At 36.6% G+C, this 20443-nt stretch overlaps 1 protein-coding gene across 18 annotated transcripts in view; it reads left to right on the top strand.

Moving 5' to 3' along the window:
* PARD3 (par-3 family cell polarity regulator) overlaps nucleotides 1-20443 on the top strand; it is a 629984-nt gene that overhangs the window by 344060 nt on the left and 265481 nt on the right. For all 18 annotated transcript variants that reach the window (XM_082620041.1, XM_082620034.1, XM_082620050.1 and 15 more), the window contains 5 exons: nucleotides 4903-5028; nucleotides 6168-6547; nucleotides 10713-10852; nucleotides 13484-13612; nucleotides 15963-16001. In XM_082620041.1, the coding sequence (XP_082476167.1) occupies nucleotides 4903-5028; nucleotides 6168-6547; nucleotides 10713-10852; nucleotides 13484-13612; nucleotides 15963-16001 (814 nt within the window). The remainder of the gene's footprint in view (nucleotides 1-4902; nucleotides 5029-6167; nucleotides 6548-10712; nucleotides 10853-13483; nucleotides 13613-15962; nucleotides 16002-20443) is intronic.

Below are 20443 nucleotides of genomic sequence, written 5' to 3'. Positions count from 1 at the left end.
GGGTCTACTTTATCTCATCCACTAAAGATTAAAAAAAAAAATCAAGATGTTATATTAAGTTGGCATTCTGGCTGTGGTTCTGAGGGATAGAATATAGGTCATTGCCAGCCGCTGTTTAGTACTCAGTGAGGTGAGAGGGTCTTGCTGATGCGAGCCCATTCTGCTCATGCCTTCTCTGCCTTCACTGTATTTGTGGTGTTTATTCTATGTCAGATTTTATTAAGATGAATTATGATCATTTCCATACAGCTGGGTGGCAGTTGTGTGAGTTTACATTATCAAAGCAAAACTCAGACTTGCTCAGCCAATTTAGATGTCAATAAAACATTTGTTACTTATTTTCAGTTTTATCATTGGCTGTAATTTATACTTAGAATTGAAAATGTTAACATGTGTGACTGAGTTTGTTTTAATTAAGTGTATAATTAGGCTAATGAACCTTGTGAAAATGTAGTGGTGCAATCCTTAATATAATCTAAGCAGTTAAATTTCTAATTATGCATCCAAAATCATGTACAGAGATGCCGCCTTTCAATGGCTTGCTCTCTGGGGCTATATTCTTCTTCTTTGCCCTCTTTGGGGGTTAAGAAACATTGTACAAAAGCCATGATGAAAGACTGCCAAGAAACGTGTATATTTACCTATTTTTTCTTTTAGGAAAGTTATTCAGAAGTGGGATTTGTTCATAGTGGGCATAGTCTCTTTTTCCCTAAATTTTTGCAAAGGTAGAGGGACCAGGGAAGAGGAGGAGTAGCTTTGGGGATGTTTCCGATTTACCAGAAGAAATCCACTCGTTCAGAAAGCATCTTGCCAAGTCGGGTTCACATGAGATTCATGCAGGAGGTGAAGAGGTCTGTCCCCTGTACCCCTGAGCCCTGTAGCCGTGGCTTCACAGAGCCGCCCTCCCTGCTATGTTAATAATACACCTGCTCGTCCTCCTGTGCCAGCCAGCACAGCCAGGCTGGTGTTTCTGCCCCTGGACTGTTCCCCACAAGCAGAGCTTCCACCCCTCCCCCAACTCCTTTGCTCCTGCTCCCCTCTCTTCTGTTTTTTGCAAAGTGGCTGCTGCTTCTGATGGAAAGCGGTTGCCCTAGTAAGGAATTCTGGTACTAACTGCCAAGAAGAAAATCCATTGTCCACTCCAGTAGAGCGACATGCCAAAATGCTCTGACCTTTATAACCTTCAATTATTTTCTCCAATAAGAGTGTTATGGGAACCACAACACCACTGGTACTCAATTCTTTATTCCTTTAGAAGGAATTCTAGTTGCTGGTTGAATTTGCAAAATAGATCCCTAAAATGTGTTTCTAATTGTGCTCTCCGAGTCGCCTTTCCCAGGGCGGTGGCGGGTGTGGAGACGTAACTGCTGGCACACACACGTTTTTCAGGAAGATGAAAGTCTCTGTTATTACTTCCCGTTGATTTCCCTTCAGAGGACCCTCTTCATTCGCAGTCTGGCTGTTATGTTATCAGTTCAGTTTTCCTGTAAAGTTTTTTTGATAGTTCATCCCCATTCCTTTTGTAATCACTTTCACCTAGTGAAGCAAATGAGATAATTTTGCAGATTGTACCATTTCCCTTTTAAATTAATCCATTCTTTTGGAGACGGTGATTCTAATAGTGTGGTCAACTACTTAGAAATCAGCAGGCTACTAAGTTCTCCTTAATTCAGTCTGTTCCGTTGACTCCCTGATCACTTGCTGTGTCAGTCAGGGTGAAATTCTTCCCCTTCTCCTCCTCTACCCGTCCCCCCCCAGCCCACCCCCATCAGCTCCCGAGCCTTTGGTGCTGAGAAAGAGGATTCTGAGGTTTTTGCAACTACTTTTACAACATTGGATTCTAAAACCTCATTTAATAAATGTCTGCAATATTTCATGTAAATGCGATAGCGTATTTGTTTATAATTTGTAACATTTTTACTGTATGTTAGGATTACTCATGCATTTGGCCATATATGAGGGCTTGTATAGAAAGACAAGTCATTCAGTGAGTGAAGCATGTCAGGCCTTTTTACTGTGGATTATTATTGTAGAATGATTCCCATGGGGAAAAAAAGTAGATTTAAGAAAAGGAAAATGATTACCTAGATGAATATAAATCTATAGACCTATTCATCTGAAAAATATTAATGCCACTTGTAGAATTAAATTACAGATTTCCAAGTTACATTATTTAAATTGTCATAGATACTGAAAGGTTCTATTGGAGATAAATTTATAAATTTGAACAAATGACTGGTACTAGTTACCTGCTAAGTAATTTCCATTAAACATAGTCTCTCTCTCTCTATTTCTCTAAAAATATTCTGTGGACTATTTTGGGATACACAAAACATTTCAGAATACATAAAGGCATAATAATTTTCAGTCACTTTAGATCACAGAAATGTTGTAACCATATTGAGAAATCACTCACGATCTCACCAATTAAAAACTAATTAACTGGAGTGACTCTTGGTAGGGCATATTTTTACTCAGGGGCTGAATACATGAACTTGAAAGAAGCCCTGTTGGTCTGCAGAGGCAGCTTTTAGCAACAGGTGTGGTACCAAGCTGTGGCTCTGTTAAGACTGCCCATGGGTGGCCAAGTCATCTTTGCCTTCCCCTGTGCTCTCACATGGCTGCTTGCATGGCGAAGCGGCCCAATGTCTTCTTCTGGTTCCACTATTACCAACAACTGTGATTTAATTTGATTTCTCTAATTATTTTGTCCCATTCAACAGAGTCATAGGTATATCTTAATGATGGGATGCTTTTGATAGAACACTTTGTTCAGTCGCCCATAGAGACAAGTGAACAGTAGGGAAGCTTGGGGAGATAGATTGTGGGCTTGGTGACATTTTAGCGGTCACTGGATTATTGGTGTGGCACATAAGAGATCACTTCCTGCCAAGTAGGAGCTCAGACAGTTAAGTTGCTCATGCGGCTGTGTCAGTGTACTTTTTCTTATCTTTGAGCTGAGAGAATTTTTATATTTATTTATCAATGGTTCCAATATATGGTGGCAAGTAACTAAAAATGACCTACGTCATATTTTTTTTCATTAGTCACCAAGCTTCTTAGGCTCTACACTAGTAGGTGCTAATCCCCAAATAGTAACATGACAAAAGGCAATTTAAATGTTAGCTCCTCTTACTCTTATAGGTAGGTATGCTTAACCATAGTAAAACACCATGCCTCTTTATTATATTTAATAATAAAGATTAGAATGAAGTTAAGCAGTGACTCAGTAAATGTTTATGAAAGAAAGAAGGTTAAACTGCAAAACAACAAGCAAAAAAAAAAGGACCTTTGCTTTCATTCAGTTCATTTCAGCTCAGTCCTATATTTGGTATAAGTGACACCGTCATGAAAAAAAGGATCCAAATCTGGATTTTACTTCACTTATTCTATTTTGCAAAAAGCTTATTAGAAATAGGAGACTTGTTTGCTTCAGCTAAACTCAAGCACCCATTCATTCAGTGTCATTTGTCAAGACCTTACTGCGAGCTGAGTGCTGGAGCATGTATTGCTGAGTCCCACCTTCCAGGAGCTGACAGTGCAACAGTAGAGATAAGGTGTGTGTACAAGTAACAGTAGCAGGGGAGCGAGATCAACAACAACAATTACTGCAAAGGTTTAAAAGAAGGACGCTATCTATTGGAATGTCTTTCTACTAGAAAGCATATGCAGGGTACTGCAAATTGGAAAATACAGATAGGCGACTGGAAATGATGGTGTCTTCAACTTTAATTTATTCAGGATTCTAAATGCTGGTTTCTTCTTTTTTTAAATTTTTTGGCCGCATTGTGCGCGGTGTGGGATCTTAGTCCCCTGACCAGGGGTTGAACCCGAACCTTCTGCACTGGAAGCACAGAGTCTTAACCACTGGACCGCCAGGGAAGTCCCTTAAATGCTAGTTTCTGTATGGGCACTTTTTTTTTTGTCTCTAAATATTAGGATTATGAAAGAAAATGCAAGCTTGGGACAAGCCAAAAATAAGTTCATAAAAATTTTAACATGATCATAATACAGATTATATGCTAACTGTCAATTAAGTCAGAGCATCAGAACTAGGTGGAGATTCCTATTTCGTGTCAAGCTATGTTCATATATAGTGTTTGTTATTTGTCCCAGGGTATAAAGAATGTCCATCCTGTCCATCAAGGAGTTAGTGCTCTAGACCAAGTACATTTGTAATAATTTTTTTTTTCTCCATCTTGGTCTCTAAAAGTTCATTTGGGCTTTTCTTTTGACTTGAAATTTAAGTACACATGGAGGGGTGAATGGTGACTGGCATTATTGGAACCTGTCGCTGGCTTTCTATTTTCTTCTGATGGGAATAATGGCAACAACTTACTTACTTTGGGGAGACCTAAGAAGTTTTGAAATTCAGAACATGAGGCATTACCAAATTCAGATGCCAAGAATGGAAATTCTTCTATTTTTGGAATCTTCCCAATTTTCCGTCTCATGTACAGGTTAGCCTCTCCTTGTTACCTTTCCTTTCATGGAAAGGTGGGGCTGCCATTAGCACTGTACCAGCTAGCTTAAAACAGAAAACTGCCAGAGCTGCTCGCAGCCCATGCTCATCCATGCTGCCCACTGCCACGGCCAGGAGCCATCAGGCCAGCTCTGCCGGGAGCATTTTTAAGCATAGAGAGAAGTGTACGATTTATTTCAGAAGCATAACACTGACACACCAGAAACGATTGCTCGTATTTATTGAAAGGATCCCTTTCTACACACCATATATACTGTTGTGATTTCTGTGTTGGTGTTATTTTTAAATGTCTGAATAGCAATTTAATGCACCCCTTTATTAGGCAGTCTTTGTAAGTATAATCCCGCCATGAAAGCAGTAGGGCATTGTGCACGGTGGAAATATTACATGTGTAATGATTTGCATTCTTAATGTTCCAGAACCCTGGGGTTATTAGTAAAACGATTGGAGAAAGGTGGTAAAGCTGAACAAGAAAACCTTTTTCATGAGAATGATTGCATTGTCAGGATTAATGATGGCGACCTTCGAAATAGAAGATTTGAACAGTAAGTGTGTGCTGCTTCATTGCTGCTCTTTTCCTGCATCAGGCGTGACAGAGTGCGGGCGATTGGGGTACCTCAGACCATATGTCTGTGGTCTCTGCCTTCAAGCTGGAGAGGAATATTTTCTGCCATTATCTAGCTTTAAAAAATTTCATCAAACTCCAGGTCATCGCTGTCATTAGACTATGTTTCTAAATGCCCCCTGACTGACGCAGCACTTCTTAAAATATCATGGGCCCAATTTAGGCTTTACGGCTTGGCCACTTCCTCGCCTTTTGGAAAATTCATCAGGTTGCTAGTTTTTATTATACTTTTAACTCACACGTCCAACTTTGTAACATATAATGTGACAAATAGGAAGACAAAGCTCCTTGGACCTGCAGTGTCCACTCAGATTTTCCTTATCCTGACTCAAGCCCTTACTCCATTAAAAAGATAAAACTTGTCCAGTTCCTATAAAACAAGGCAAAAATGAGCAGAAATCATAAGGACTTGGTTAAAGACCTGACTAGGGATCCAGATAAGATGGAGTAGCTTCTTGGGCTGGTCTTGGAATAGCACTGTGACCAACAGCTCTTAACATTTTGAGTTATTGAAGCTGCATTGGCATTCCTGAGATTTTTGCGTGCACAAACTTGGATGAATTTTTCTGATAAATAATGGATAGTCACTTTCTAAAGTTTTCTAAGTATACTTATAAATATATTTCTTTAAAAACTCGACTGGTCCCCTTGTAAGGAAATACTTTATGATTTTTAAAAGTCGTATTGGATAATGTTGTAGAGAGAAGGTTATATTTAATATCTCTTAATATTGAAATGATAATACCTGTTGTGCTTAAAACTACAGTATGATTGAATGATTTACAGTGGAGGGCATACCAAAATACTGGTATTTTGCCTGTAGTTGTACATAACTTTGTCATTTTTATCTAGAGAATGAGAAATTTATATTTGGAGACACAGCCCTGCTGCTCTCAGAGCTTGCAAACCCGATTGATAAATGGGTTATGAGAATTTTGTTTTCAGTTTCAACAAAGTCTGTCCGTCCTTGGTGCTTAATGAGTATACTTAATTAAGCTCGTAACATCTTCGAGTCTGCCAGTCTTCACTTGCTAACTTTCCATCCCTTCTCAAACCCAGAGCACAACACATGTTTCGCCAAGCCATGCGGACATCCATCATTTGGTTCCATGTGGTTCCCGCAGCAAATAAAGAGCAGTACGAACAACTGTCCCAAAGCGAGAGGAACAATTACTATTCGAGCCGCTTCAGCCCCGACAGCCAGCATGTGGATCACAGGAGTGTGAACAGTGCAGGGCCGCAGGCTCTGCCGAGGGTGCCCCGGCCGAACCCCCTGCCCGAGCACACGGACCCTCACCCCCGACTCCTACCTCAGAGTGCACAGCCCTCGGGAAAGCCGCCCACTGCTCCGGGCCCAGCCATACACCACGTGTTCAGTCCCAGCAGTGGTTACAACACCAAAAAAGTAGGCAAGAAGCTTAACATCCAGCTTAAGAAAGGTATGGCCTGCCTTCCAGTTTTTCACGGAACTTATTTTCAAAATCAACCAACTAACCCAAAGCATCCTAAGTCTTATCTCATTATTAAGAACTGATACATCTTTTTAAAAAAGCATTTACAGCTGTATATATTTTTAATGCTTTTCAGATTCACTTTGCTGTGTAAAAATTAACACGTAGAAGATCAGAGGATAGGCCTTAAACGTTCCGTTTCTATGAAAAAAGTAACAGCTACGACTGCCGTAAAATTTTTGACAACGAAGGAAGTGGGTTTCAGGATGTTACCATCAAACCCTAAGCAACAGGGAGGCTCTGACTGTTTTGAGTGCCCCACTTGATGTCCACATACAGCCCCCCTAGAGGACGTTAGAAGTCCTTCCTCCAATTCAGTCCGTCCTTTGGTGACGGGAAGGGATTGACTCCTTGGAAGCTGTTAGTGGTTCCCGGTGAAATGCTGAGAAGCAAGGCCACTGGCCCCTTGTCTCCTGCTCTTCCAGAATATCGCATTCTTCCCTTCCTCAAGGTGACAAGGGGAATCGGAATGGGCCTTGCTAATACTTTATTACCTATGCCTTACATCAGTGTGTTTGTTTAAGGATCCCCCGCCCTTAGACGGTGCATCCTTGTGTACAGGAGGCGTTCATTTCTGTGCTGGCCTCCCTGATGACTCAGATCAGGCTCCTAGGCTTGACTTTTCTCATTCCCAGTCACCGTCCCCTCCAGGCACTGAGATATACTTTTGCTATTAATCATCCCTTTTAGCTGAGCATTTTTATATATTTTTAAATCATGTCCTTCAAATTGGTGTCATTATAAAGAATATTTCTCCTTTTATGAGCTCAACCAACTCCTACAGTTAGTTGGAAATGAACCCAAGAGAGGCTGAGCGACTTCCTCAAGTCATGTGGCCACCAGCAGCAGATTCTTACTGGAACCTTTTCCGTGTCCTGACATTGAGACTGTTCTTCTTTCCATTCGGGGTAGAGTTTACAACTCTGTAAACTCGGAGATTCCTATTTCCTTTCTAAGTCATACTCTTTCGTTGAACTTTATGTGAACCACAAATGCCTTCCTTCTGGTTACTGGCTTTTTAAGCTCCAAATACTTGGTTGATCTGATCAGGAATTGACAACCTCACTCCACTTTTGAAACCTCTTACAGATATAGAATCACATCAGCTTAAACCCCTTTTAACCCTGTTGATGCATAAGTGAGAGGAATATCAGATTCTCTTTCTTCCTTTGTCTACACTCAAATGAAAGGACGTGGTTTTTAAGCAAAAGCATATCAAGAAACACAAAGAGGGCTTCCCTGGTGGCGCAGTGGTTGAGAGCCCGCCTGTCAATGCAGGGGACACGGGTTCGTGCCCTGGTCCGGGAAGATCCCACATGCTGCGGAGCAGCTAGGCCCGTGAGCCATGGCCACTGAGCCTGCGTGTCCGGAGCCTGTGCTCCGCAACGGGAGAGGCCATAACGGTGAGAGGCCTGCGTACCGCAAAGAAAGAAAGAAAGAAAGAAAGAAAGAAAGAAAGAAAGAAAGAAAGAAAGAAAGAAAGAAAAAGAAAGAAAGAAAGAAAGAAAAACACAGAGAGTTGTATAAAACATAAAATTCTGCTTGGGATCTTTCAAAAAAGGAAGACTATTTTCCATTCTCATAAAGATTTTAGTTCATAAATATCTTTGCCTTTTTACTCTGATATAGGCATATTCATTGTTTAATTACAGTTTTCCATACAATTACTATATGTTAACACCTTATGATATAATATGAACTTTTTAAATGAAGTGAAATTTTATTTGCCATTAAAAGAATCACTCTTTTGAATACAGAAATCAATAGTTTTATTTTGGTAGCATTTAAAAATATATGATTATATGTTACAGAAGTTAATTTAGAAAGATTGTGCTCAATCAACATAAAAATAGAAATAATAGTTTTCTTTTAAACATTTTCCAGACCTTGAGTTATATAACTGATACAGAGCATCATAGATCTGGCCTGATTTTAACTTATTAACTATGAGAATGTATGGCAAAAGGTGGAAACTGCCTATGCATTCTGCCAGTACTTACAAATATAAAAAAATAATGTTCACTATAAATAAAAGTGACAAAGGATGCTCATTGTCTGTGATTAGTACTAAATACAGATGTTTTAACGATTGTATGATGTTGAACAAGTTTTCATTGTAGTTAACAGGCAATGTTTTTACCAGTTATAATTGTTACATTTAACATTTTTTAATGAAGTACATCAAAAATGTAGGGTTTGTCAGTGTTAAACTTTAAATTCAGTTCAAAGTGAACTGACGATTTGAATGACAGAAGCTCTTCATAAACTGAGGTCAAAGCTAAGTACTAAGAAAGCCTTTGTTATAATGATTCTTTGGCATAATTTTGGAACTATGTCATATAATATGTCAAAATAGAAGAGCCCCTATGTACCTACTTCCGTAATTATGATTTCTTAATATTTATTGTCATTTTGGCATTCTCAAATACCCTGCTCTTTTGTAGAAATTAGCTTTTTAATAAAGTCAGAGGAGAAGGTCAGTGATCTATTTCAGTCAGTGCAAAATGTTTTGTTGGCTTTGCTAAATGAAAATTGATATCTATTTATCTTTCTTTGAAAGGTCATTGCCTGAACTTTTGGCGTACAGATTTAGGGGTTATTGCTGATATTTTAATAGTGTTTTGTTTCATATAACAATCAGTCCTTGTAGTTCATAGAAATTAATATTGCAAAAGGAGAATAATTTAGAATTCTTCCTTAATAAATGTTATTGCAAGTCATTAGAGTTTTATGAAAGCACAGAAACATATGGAAATGTCCCAGCAGAGTAATTAGGAAAATTTCATATAGACAATATGCCATTCAGGCCTTCACAGAAGACTTAAGAAATTAACAGCCCAGGCACATTAAAGTGATTTCAGACTTGAAGTAAATGAATGTTTTGTTTGAATTTGAGAATATTTACAGTAGGTTTTTGTTACATGTACTGTGTTTTCATCATTTCTACTTTGTTTCTTCTTTAACCCACATTTTTATTCATGTTTATTTGCCCATATTTGTTTACTTAGAGATTCATACCCTGACTTACAGTTTTTTAGCGAGTGCTGCATCAAATTAATTAATTCTTCTGTAGATTTTTCACCTTTACATATCTCTTTATTCTTCCTTTATTGAGCAAGTATTTGTCCTCAGATCATTTTAATTGGAATGGAACCTAATATAGTTTTTAAAAGCTCTGGTAGAAATGAATCATTATTGGAAGCGTTATAAAAATTCTGTTGATTCATTAGAAATTTATCATTATCTTCACATTTTTTCTTGGCTTGTTCTGGCTCCCTGCATGTTGGTTTCAGTGACTTAACCCTTTTCACTGTATTGAGCTTATAAGGGTCCCTGTCGAGAAAGCTGCCAAAGAGCCTGGAATTGAAATTATACACTATACTTACACAGTAAGGTACAAATGCCTCATTGGTTTCAGTACCTTTAAACATCATATGGTGATCCTCAGATTTGGTAGCTATGATCTCAGATGGGTAATTTGCCTTATTTTTTTTTTGAGAAGTATAAACGGTAGGATTTAGGTGAACTAGAAGAGAACTAGGCAAAGATAATATGGTTCATCCTGTCAGTTTGGGGAGGTTCTTTTATCTGTATCTAGAAACATTTCTCATTTCACTATTTCTTTTCCATCTCCCTGGACTTGTTCTCTTCCTTTTCTTTACTGCTTACCCTTCAAATCTGGATACCATTATTGCACAGTAATACTTGATACTTGAGATACTATGGGTTTTAACAGAAGGTTTTTTTGTGGGTTTTTTTTGCATAGAGAAATTGTTTATTTTCATAATCAAATATTTAGACAAATTAAAAAACTTTCAGCAGGCATATTTGTATATTATTTTCATCTGACTAGGTTCCCGTTTTTTCTTAGACTAATGAATTTTGATATATATACCATTTAAACCTTCCATAATTTAGTCTATGTTGAAAAATCTTACAACTTTTAAAGTATTAAATGTGTAGGTCAGTGTGAAAGTTACAAAATATCAAGTTGAGGTAGAGAATAATAACAAATCCTTCATGTATGATATACTTGTGAAATTCAAGATATCTCATTTTGTTTACCTCTCTTTTTTTTCTGTTATATATTCAGGTACAGAAGGTTTGGGATTCAGCATCACTTCCCGGGATGTGACAATAGGTGGCTCAGCTCCAATTTATGTGAAAAACATCCTCCCACGAGGGGCTGCCATCCAAGATGGCCGACTGAAGGCAGGAGATAGACTCATAGAGGTGAGTGGCTTCAGATGTTCCATAATTCTTGAAAAGTTCCATTTTCAAGAGTCAGAGTCTTTTTAACATTTTCATAAAATATGAAATTAAATTATATATTTTAGCAGAAGTATGCATCCTTAAACATAGTATTTCTGCTTCACTTTTACATTTCTCCGTGTTATTTGATGAGAAATGTCTTTTCATTTAGTTTACTCATAAATTTTTAGTTACTTGGACATTTGCTTTATGAGATAACATAACATTTGTCATTATGTAAGTACAGTGTCTGTTAGGTTATATTTCTGGATGACTTTAAATTTATGTCTGGCAGTATAGAAATGTTATCTCCTCTGGAATCAGAGCAGAGACAAATGAAGTAAATGAAAACAGTGTGTCTTGATGAGAAGAACAAGGAAATTTGGAAATGTCAGCGTGGAGAATGAATTGAGACATAAAAATCAAATGTCAGGAAAAAAAAGAAATCGTTTTTCAAAATTTCCTTTCTGTACCTCATGGGTTTCATTCGGTTCATTGGTCTTTGAAGCTATCTTTGACATACATAAAGATACATAATTTCTTATATATGAAGTTTGTGTGGATGTTGTGCATGTAGAAATAAAGGGGAGAAAGATGGAGAAAGAGGATACTTTGTTAGTGGTTTTTCTAGTGTTTTCTTTAGAAAACATAGTCTATACTTTTAGCGGCAGGCACTGTGTTTCATAATTATTAACTAGCATTTAAGTACTAGTGTTAAATATATTGAATGGATAAACAACAAGGTCCTCCTGTACAGCACAGAGAACTATATTCAGTATCCCATGGTAAACCATAACAGAAAAGAATATTTAAACAAAGAATGTATGTGTATGTATAACTGAATTATTTGGCTGTACAGCAGAAATTTACACAACATTGTAAATCAACTATAATTAAATTAAGAAAAAGAAACAAGTACTAATGTTAAAGTAAATTTTTATGACATTATCCTTTTTTCTTAACTTGTCGTTTCATATGTAGTTTTGAACTCTCCAGCTCCAGCTCTTATTCTAAAGATTTCTTGAAAAGTAATGGAGCAAAGGAATAGCTTCCAGATTTTTTCCTGTGTCTACATTTTGGGCCTAGATTCCTTCAGTCTTCCTCTTTCCTCTTTGTCTTGTTTGCATGACACCATGTTTTAAAGGGAGAGTGATAGAGGCCCAGTAAAAGGGAAGGTTTAAGTACACATTGTGTTTAGGGTATTGTTTCCAGAAAGGGCCTCTTGTCCTCGGGCTGTAAGTGGGGTAGCTTAGTCCCCATTTGTAGTTGTAGCTTGTTTCATTTAGGAAGTGTATCAGCTTATGTTTGCCTCTAAATCATAAAAAAGTCTGTCCTCTTCCTCCCCCTGTCTCCCTGCAGGGCCCCCGCCCTTCTTCCTTGCTAAAGGTAATCGCTTTGTTTCTGTGTCTCCTTTTCATCATGTAATTACTTTACTTGTGACACATTACAGAGGCTTTTGCTTTTCTTTTTGAGGAATGGAAGGGTCTGCGATCTGTATCTCTTCAGAATTAGGCTTTATCTTCTGTAGCTCTCAGGCGTATTTTAAACCTACCTCTCTAGTATCCTTGGTTGTATTTCTACAATATCAGCAGTTCTGTGGGCAAAAAGTTTTTCTGAGTATCTGGATATTTGCAAGCCTATATTTAAATCAAGTATCAAGTGACTAATTTTTAAAAATTATCTAGAAAAGTTCTGCTTTCTTTGAACCTATTATTACTGACCTATTTCCTACAATCCCTTGATAGTAATGCATGAGCTATATAAGAAGGTTTTCAGTGGGGGAAAGGTTCCAGAACATTAAAGCTACAGGAAAGTTTTGATATTACAATTTAAATGATATATTTAATTGCCTTAGACAAATGCTATTTCTGTCTAAAGAGAGTAATATAGAATACTTTGAAAAAGAAATTTCCTCTCTCATTTCTGTTAAATATGTAGTGCTTGCTGATCATATTCTACTTTCTACAAAAAATGATGAGATTCCCCAGGAAGTGGTATTTTCAAATCTCTTTTTTTTTTTTTTTCTGGTAAAATTTTTTTTCTTAAAACATTGAAAAATCTTGAAGTGAAATACTGCAAGCCCTCCAAAAATATTATTTAGTAGAGATTCTTCTTCAGTGTTTGCTTTTTAGGGATTAAAAAGTTATCATCCTAATTTTCTGTAAAATTTCAGTGAAAGCTAAAATGTTTTTACCAAAATATTCTTAGTGTGTTTTTACTGTCTTCTGCAAGGGTGGCATCTTCTTATTTTGGTGTAAGGAAATCTGTGACGCACCAGGGCATCAAGATAGCCCAGTTCAAAGCCAGGAAGTATTGTGTTAACTTGGCATTGTAGATATATTTGTATCTCTGATTACTTGTTAATGCACTAGTGGCTGGGCTTTTGGTTTATTGATAAGACCTGAAGGATTGACTGCTTCCTGCCTCACTTCTAGGTAACTGGTCTGCATTTCTTTATTAGCCCCAGCAGCCTGGTGGTTATCAGATCAGGGCAGAATGTACCACGCAATGAACCATGTTCCATGGCAGACATGATCAGTTCTAAAATGTGTGTCTCGTCTCTTGTTATCTGTTTGCCCAGTATTGCAGCTGAAAACTTTTTGTCTGTTTTAGGTAAATGGAGTTGATCTAGCAGGCAAATCCCAGGAGGAAGTTGTTTCCCTGTTGAGAAGCACCAAGATGGAAGGGACCGTGAGCCTTCTGGTCTTTCGCCAAGAAGATGCCTTCCACCCAAGGGAACTGGTGTGTAAATTCAATGCAGATGAAAGGTTTCTGATGCACACGAGGCAGGGATCTGGGCTAGCGACCTGCTGGCCAGTGTTTATTAAGAGATTTTCCAAGCAGTTTCTATATTTTGTATATCTTTCAGCCTTAGCATAATACAAGCATTCCTTCCTCATATTTCTTCTGTTTTGGAAACAGATATCCACAATGTTGAGTGCAAGAGTATTTGAAAATCAGATTGCAGGGATATTTTCTAGGACAGCAAATGTTTATTACTGAACGCTTTTAGATGGACTGATTGAATACAGAGATGTCGATTATTCCATAACTGTCACTTCAAAGGCTGTTGTTGAAAGCTTGCCATCTTCACTACATATGACAAATTTTCATATTTCAAGTTTTCATGGTACTTGTAGCTAAGCCAAATAAAGACGCTTGCTTACTGTTGTATGAAAAAGAGGACCTTAATTAAATACTCTTATTGAAAGTAAAAAGACCTGAGTTGCAATAAGCCCCAGGGCCATTAATTCCTAACATAGACATTATTTAGAATGACATAAATGAAATGAAAAGGCATTTGTTTGCAAACTATTTATTTCACTTTTTATACATATGTCAGTGCATCTAAATATTAGATAGGGGTATTTACATAGTATTTGTGTGAATGAAATCTGTATATTAAATTGACATAGTTCTTAATGTTTTTCTGCAAAAAGTGGTAGGTTTCATTTATGTGTAGAAATAATATAATTGGAGGAATCACCTTTATCTTTTGTTTTGATGTGGTAGGAAAATTGTTTTACTTCAAGTACAAGTGGTATTTTAAATATTTCAAAACAGATTCTAGTTGGGTCATTTTAGGACATTTGACCTGTCTTTCAGATAGCTTTTAGCTTTATCTAAACAATAATGAATCCGTATATACTAGAGTGGTTTTAGGGACGCAGTAGGTTTTAGGGATGCAGTTCCCAAATTTGTCCGATTGCCCTAATTCTCTTACGCTAATCCTTCAAGTATGGATGTGTCATGGTTAATAAAAATTTCCTTTTATTATAAAACAGATAAATTTTAGTCTTGGGAATATCCCATCTCTTGGTTACACACACACTGACAATTTACTATGATTTCATGGAAATTTCAGCTTGTGATAGGGCTGAAAACTGAACACTTGTGTTTTAAGTAGATTTTGAGAAATGATGAAAACTTCTTTATTTCTATTTAGAAATGTTTAATGCATTATTTCTCAATTTAAATTCGGTTTTCCATTTTCCCCCCACTGTTATCCAATTCTGTGCTTTAAATGCCACCTGATCCTAAATCTGGAGTTGTCTCTATTAAATTGTAAATGAGCAGTTAAAAAAAATTTAAAAAGACACGAAGCTTTAGATGCGATAAAGCTTTAGTCCTTCCTCAGTGTGTCTGAGCCTGGGTGATAGTTGGCATTATTAGGTTGCCAAAGCTTAAACACTGCGCTTACAGCCGTTCCCGAGTTAGTGCCAGCACAGACCAGCTTAAGGTTATTCAGGTTCTTCTGGTCCAATTTTGATCTTCCAGGCTTCTGTTTTCCCCTTCTGCTGCCTCCTTTTTTTTTTTTTTTCTTGGTTATTTAATTTATTGCTTGTGAGCGTTTCATTAAGGAGCGAGCCAGTAGGCCGTCAGTTTATTCACGTTGCAGCTGCTATTCAAGGTTTAAAAGAAAGAAAATTCTGAAAACTTAAAGGAGTGCATTGAAAATGATCTTTCAATCCAATTAACAGAGCTCTTTTCCTCTGTTTGGGGTGTCTGTGTTTAAATTCTGTGTCTAAAACAAAATACTTTTATCAATAGGTGCCCTTTTTTTTTTTATAAGTCAACCTTGTAACTATCTATTAATTAAAACTCTATAATACATGAAAAAAATCACCTTTATAACCTGTGTAATATTGTAAAGTATAATGCTTGTGGTTCAGACTGTTATTATCTGGTCTAGCTATCGAATGACAATATACCTTATAATTTAGACTTAGTTGGGAAAATGAGAAAACAAAATTAGAAACAGTGCCAGGAATAGAAAAGCAATTTCGTGAGATTTGTTTTCCTCCCAATAATAAATTCATGATATACTGTGAATAAGCAAGTAAAAATTTACATCTAGAACAATTTTTTTAAACAACCCCGCCCACACACATACACACACATAAGATAATATAACCACATCAGTGAAAGTTTGCAAGACAGAGTAATATATCAGCCATAATATAATCACCCTCTATATATTTTGTAGATTTTAAGAACAAACAATTTTTCCTTGAGAGTAAAGCTTTGTGTCCCTGTGTGTTAAAGATGGCTTTGGTCAGTCTGTATTTATGTTTTTCTTCAATTCTTCTAGAATGCAGAGCCAGGCCAGATGCAGATTCCAAAAGAAACGGTAAGAGCTTTGTCTTTTGCAGGGTGCAGAGATGTTGGAAAGATAAATTGAACTAACTTCTTACTAATTAATTATGAAGTTATTTGTCCTCTCTTTTCTTGGCTCATAATAGATCCTAATATACAAAGATTTATTAAATCCCAAAGTGGTCTTACCTTAAGTGACTTATTGCTACTACCCCAAATGAAGAATATTTTGTGATTATTTTTGGTCAGACAGGGATAAAAAAGAGACATTAAAGACTTTCCTATTCACCTGCATATTAAGAGGGAGCAAAATTGGTGAGCTTCGTAGTTTAACATCTGTCTGTCTATCTAGCTATCTATATATAGACTTCATGAGTTGTGAAGTGCTATAAGTGGCTACAAAAATGAAAAAATGAAAAAAGAAAACAATTCAGGCATAGAAAAAATAGGGAGGGCTAAAAGTACAATAAAAATGTATCATAAACATGAAAAATAAAATATCAGCAATTAGACTAAACATATTATCACAATAATTTATATTTAATGTTATTTATTATCAGTTATTATAGTGTATTTTACGGGGCTAATTCTCCTAACCGAAGTAAGTTTTCACAGCTTAGATTAAAAAGCAAAAAATAGGTGTTTAGAAGATAAATCCTAATACAGGCTGAAAACAAAGGAATAAGTTGAGTACTAACAGGTGGTACTAACATAATGAAAGTAAGGATTGCCATATCAGTCTCTGAACTTACCTTCTTTTTTGTGTGGGTGCATTGCATGGGGAAAAAAGAGAGGGTGTTTTATATTGACACATGATATCATCCAGTAGAAATTCCAACAGTCAGGATCTTTTATATATTAAACAGCACAGCACAAACACATGTCATTCCCAAACCTTTGTGAGTAAAATGAAAATTTAGCAAAACCATACCCATGGTGGGTGATGCTAATACATGTTTTTTCCCAAATTTGGCATGTTAGTCAGATAAAGTAAGAATATGAAGAAATTGAATAACATAATTAACACTAATAATAGCATTATATAATTTAATTGTTCTTGACACATTCATAAGCAGACAACTTTGAACCTAATAAACAAACAAAATGTTATTTTCAAGTATTCCATCATTACAAAAATGGATGAATAATCAGACCTCAGAGGAAAATCGGTAAACAACCTTGAGAACATTACACATTCATAAGTACAGGTTGTAGGAAATTCACAGCCTTCATTTTTTACCCATTAAATCAATAGGTCTGTGATAGTTAATCAGAATCACAATAGTATATTTGTGTGTGTGTGTGTGTGTGTGTGTGTGTGTGTGTGTGTGTGTGGTGTGATGGCGGGTATGTCGAGAGGTGAGGGGAAGTTGGACAAGTTGATTCTGAAGAGTCAAGTGGGGCACAAGAATGATTTATTTTAAAAGACAATAATGATAGCAAAAATGTACTTTAAAGCTAAAATACTTAAAATAGCATGATATTGTTACAGGAACAGACAAGTAGATCATTGAAACACATTGATGATGTAAGCAGTCCCAGTGTTTACATGTGTGTGCATGTTTGTTAAAGGAGACATTTCAAAATAGCGGTAAAGAGTGGTTTGTTTAGTGTTTAGAACAATTGGCCATTCACTTTAAAAAGTTAGATTCCTTTTTCTCACCATACACCAAAATAAATCCCAGTTAATTATGAAATTAAACCTAAAAACATACCAAAAAGTATTGAGAAAATATGTGAAAAATTTCTCTGTTAACTTTGGAAAGTAAATGCTTGTCCCAGCATGACAAAGCCAAATGTCCTAAGAGAGTAGATTGATAGATTTGTTTATATATATTAAAAACCTTTCAGAGCAATAACCACACCATGAAAGAGTTGCAAGATAAATGCTAAGGGCATTTTGCAACGTGATCCTTGGATGAAGAACCACTCTTTGGTGTTTGGAATCTTATCATAGAACTTTTTTGGCAAAGCAAATGACTTCACACATAAACTATATCTGTTTATGCCTAAGATGATCTGAGATGGAAAATGATGATATAAGCAGTAAAGATAGGTGTGTTCTTTCAAAACATTTAGTCAGTCCTTGTGAGGAGACTGAGGATTAGCTCTGAAGTTTTCAATCGCTGACGGGAAGAAGCAGCTTTGGCTTTAAATGTGGTATTCCGTTGAGAATGTTTAGGTTTGTTCTACTCCACTCCTCACACACAAGCTTTTTGTGTTCTTGATAGCATGCCAGAGCAAATGACAGTTCAGTCACCTTAACAAAAGAGGTGATATATGTGTATGTGTGTCTGACTTGCAATTACAAATGGGAATTTTTTTCTGATAAGGGTTTTCCAAGCTAAGTTAAAGAAAGTACAGTTTTTTTGTTTGTTTGTTTTTGATTTTGCCTAAATGTTTTCTTTTCGGTTTCTTGGTCTTTCTTTTCTCTCTCACATCTGGGCCTCTCTTTCTGCTCCTGCTAGGTGATACCATTTTGGGCTGTTAAAGGCTTCATGTTAAAATTATAATTTAAAAATTGAATTCCAGGATCTCTGCGTCTCTCTGTCTTTTGATGGCAAATCATTAAATTTATTCAAGTCACAAAATTCTCTGATATTACTTAAGCTTTCCATGATTGTAAGCACTTTGAGAATGGAATGTCCTCAAGCTCAATTAGTTTGTTTGTTAGTTATCACAATGACTCCCAGAACTGATTAAGTCTGAGAAATTTTAAAAAAGGACATTTAGGTAGGTGAGTAGGGCTGTACCAGTAGTTGGTAGACCTTTTAAATATCTGAGATGCAGTTTTCTTGTACATCTTCTAAATATTGTATTAATTAGTGAGAGTGGGCAACTAGAAACCCTACTGAGTTTTAGGTTATCTATCCATTCAAAATCAGACAAAAAAGCTGAATTATTTAGCAGAGGCTCAAGCTCACTTATTCCATGTCCTGAACAAACTCGTTTGCCTTTGAAAAGTTTATTCACTTGATAGTTTATTCCTGTGGATGTCCAGGTTGGACAAGACAATACATGGGTGTATTAGTTAGAATTTTCCAGAGAAACAGGACCAATGGGATGTGTAGATATATAGACAGAGATTTATTTTAAGGAATTGGTTTGTGTGATTATAAAGGCTGGAAAGTCCAAATCTGCAGTGTGGGCCAGCAGGCAAAGACCTGCAGAGCCCATGGTGCCGATGAAGTCCAAACGCAGTCTGCCGGAGGATTCCCCCTTGCCCAGGAAGGCCTGTCTTTCTGTTCTGTTTTCTGATTGGATGAGGCCCAGTCACATTGTGGAGGACAATCTGTTTTATTCAGAGTTCACAAATGTAAATGGTAATCTCATCCAACAACACTTTCCAAGTGGACACAAAAGTAACCATCACAATGAAGTAGTGAATTTACCTACAGGCTATCAGGCCTTGACTTACCAAAGTGCCAGTTTCTTCTTTGGGCTCCAAAGAACTATGCAAACCTGCTTAGGAAGGCCCCCAAGAACTCTTTGGTAAGATCCATGTAAGAATATAATTGTACATAAAACATATTCAGAGCTACTGGATAGAAGTAGGGCTTTAGAAAATAATAGTGTTTAGAGATGATACTAGACCATACGGATAAGACATAAAACATGCTTAAATGTCAAGAATTCAGCATTCATTCTAAGAGTTAGTGAGATCTCCCTGTAGAAACTGCAAGGATACATTGAGGAGATTTGCGGACCCTCCCTAAAGATCAGAAAGCATCTTGATAAGCTAACTTCAGACAGGTTATAATCTTGATTCGGAAATTTAATGAGCTTGTCAATAAGCATGGTCATAGACTTATTAAACTAATGGTTGTGGTATATCAAATAAAGCCTACCATGTTGACCCTACTGTAAATTAAGAAAACAGTTGAAGGAATTAAGAAAACAGTCCCATTTACAGTAGGATCAAGAAGAATAAAATACTTAGGAATAAATTTAACCAAGGAGATAAAAGACCTGCACACTGAATGATGTAAGACATTGATGAAAGAAATTGAAAAAGACAAAAATAAATGGAAATATATTCCATACTCACAGATTGGAAGAATTAATATTGTTAAAATGTCCATATTACCCAAAGCCATCTACAGATTCAGTGCAATCCCTGTCAAAATGCTGACGGCATTTTTCACAGAAATAGGAAAAAAAAAAAAACCTAAAATTCACTGAAACCACATTGAATCTATTGGATCTCTAATAGCCAAAACAATCTTAAGAAAGAACAAAACGTGGAGGCATCACAATTCCTGATTTGTCTATATTACAAAGCTATAGTAATCAAAACAGTTTGATACTGGAATAAAAACAGACATATAGAACAGAATAGAGAGCCCAGAAGTAAACCCACACATATATGGTTAATTGATTTATGACAGAGAAGCCAAGAATATGCAATGGGGAAAGGGTAGTCTCTTCAATAAATAGTGATGGGAAAACTGGACTGTCGCATGAAAAAGAATGAAG

The sequence above is a fragment of the Mesoplodon mirus genome, assembly GCF_964341445.2.
Source record: "Mesoplodon mirus genome assembly, chromosome: 4".
Taxonomy (NCBI): Eukaryota; Metazoa; Chordata; class Mammalia; order Artiodactyla; family Ziphiidae; genus Mesoplodon; species Mesoplodon mirus.
The sequence above is the reverse complement of the archived record's forward strand: the minus strand, read 5'-3'. Positions and strand labels throughout refer to the sequence as shown.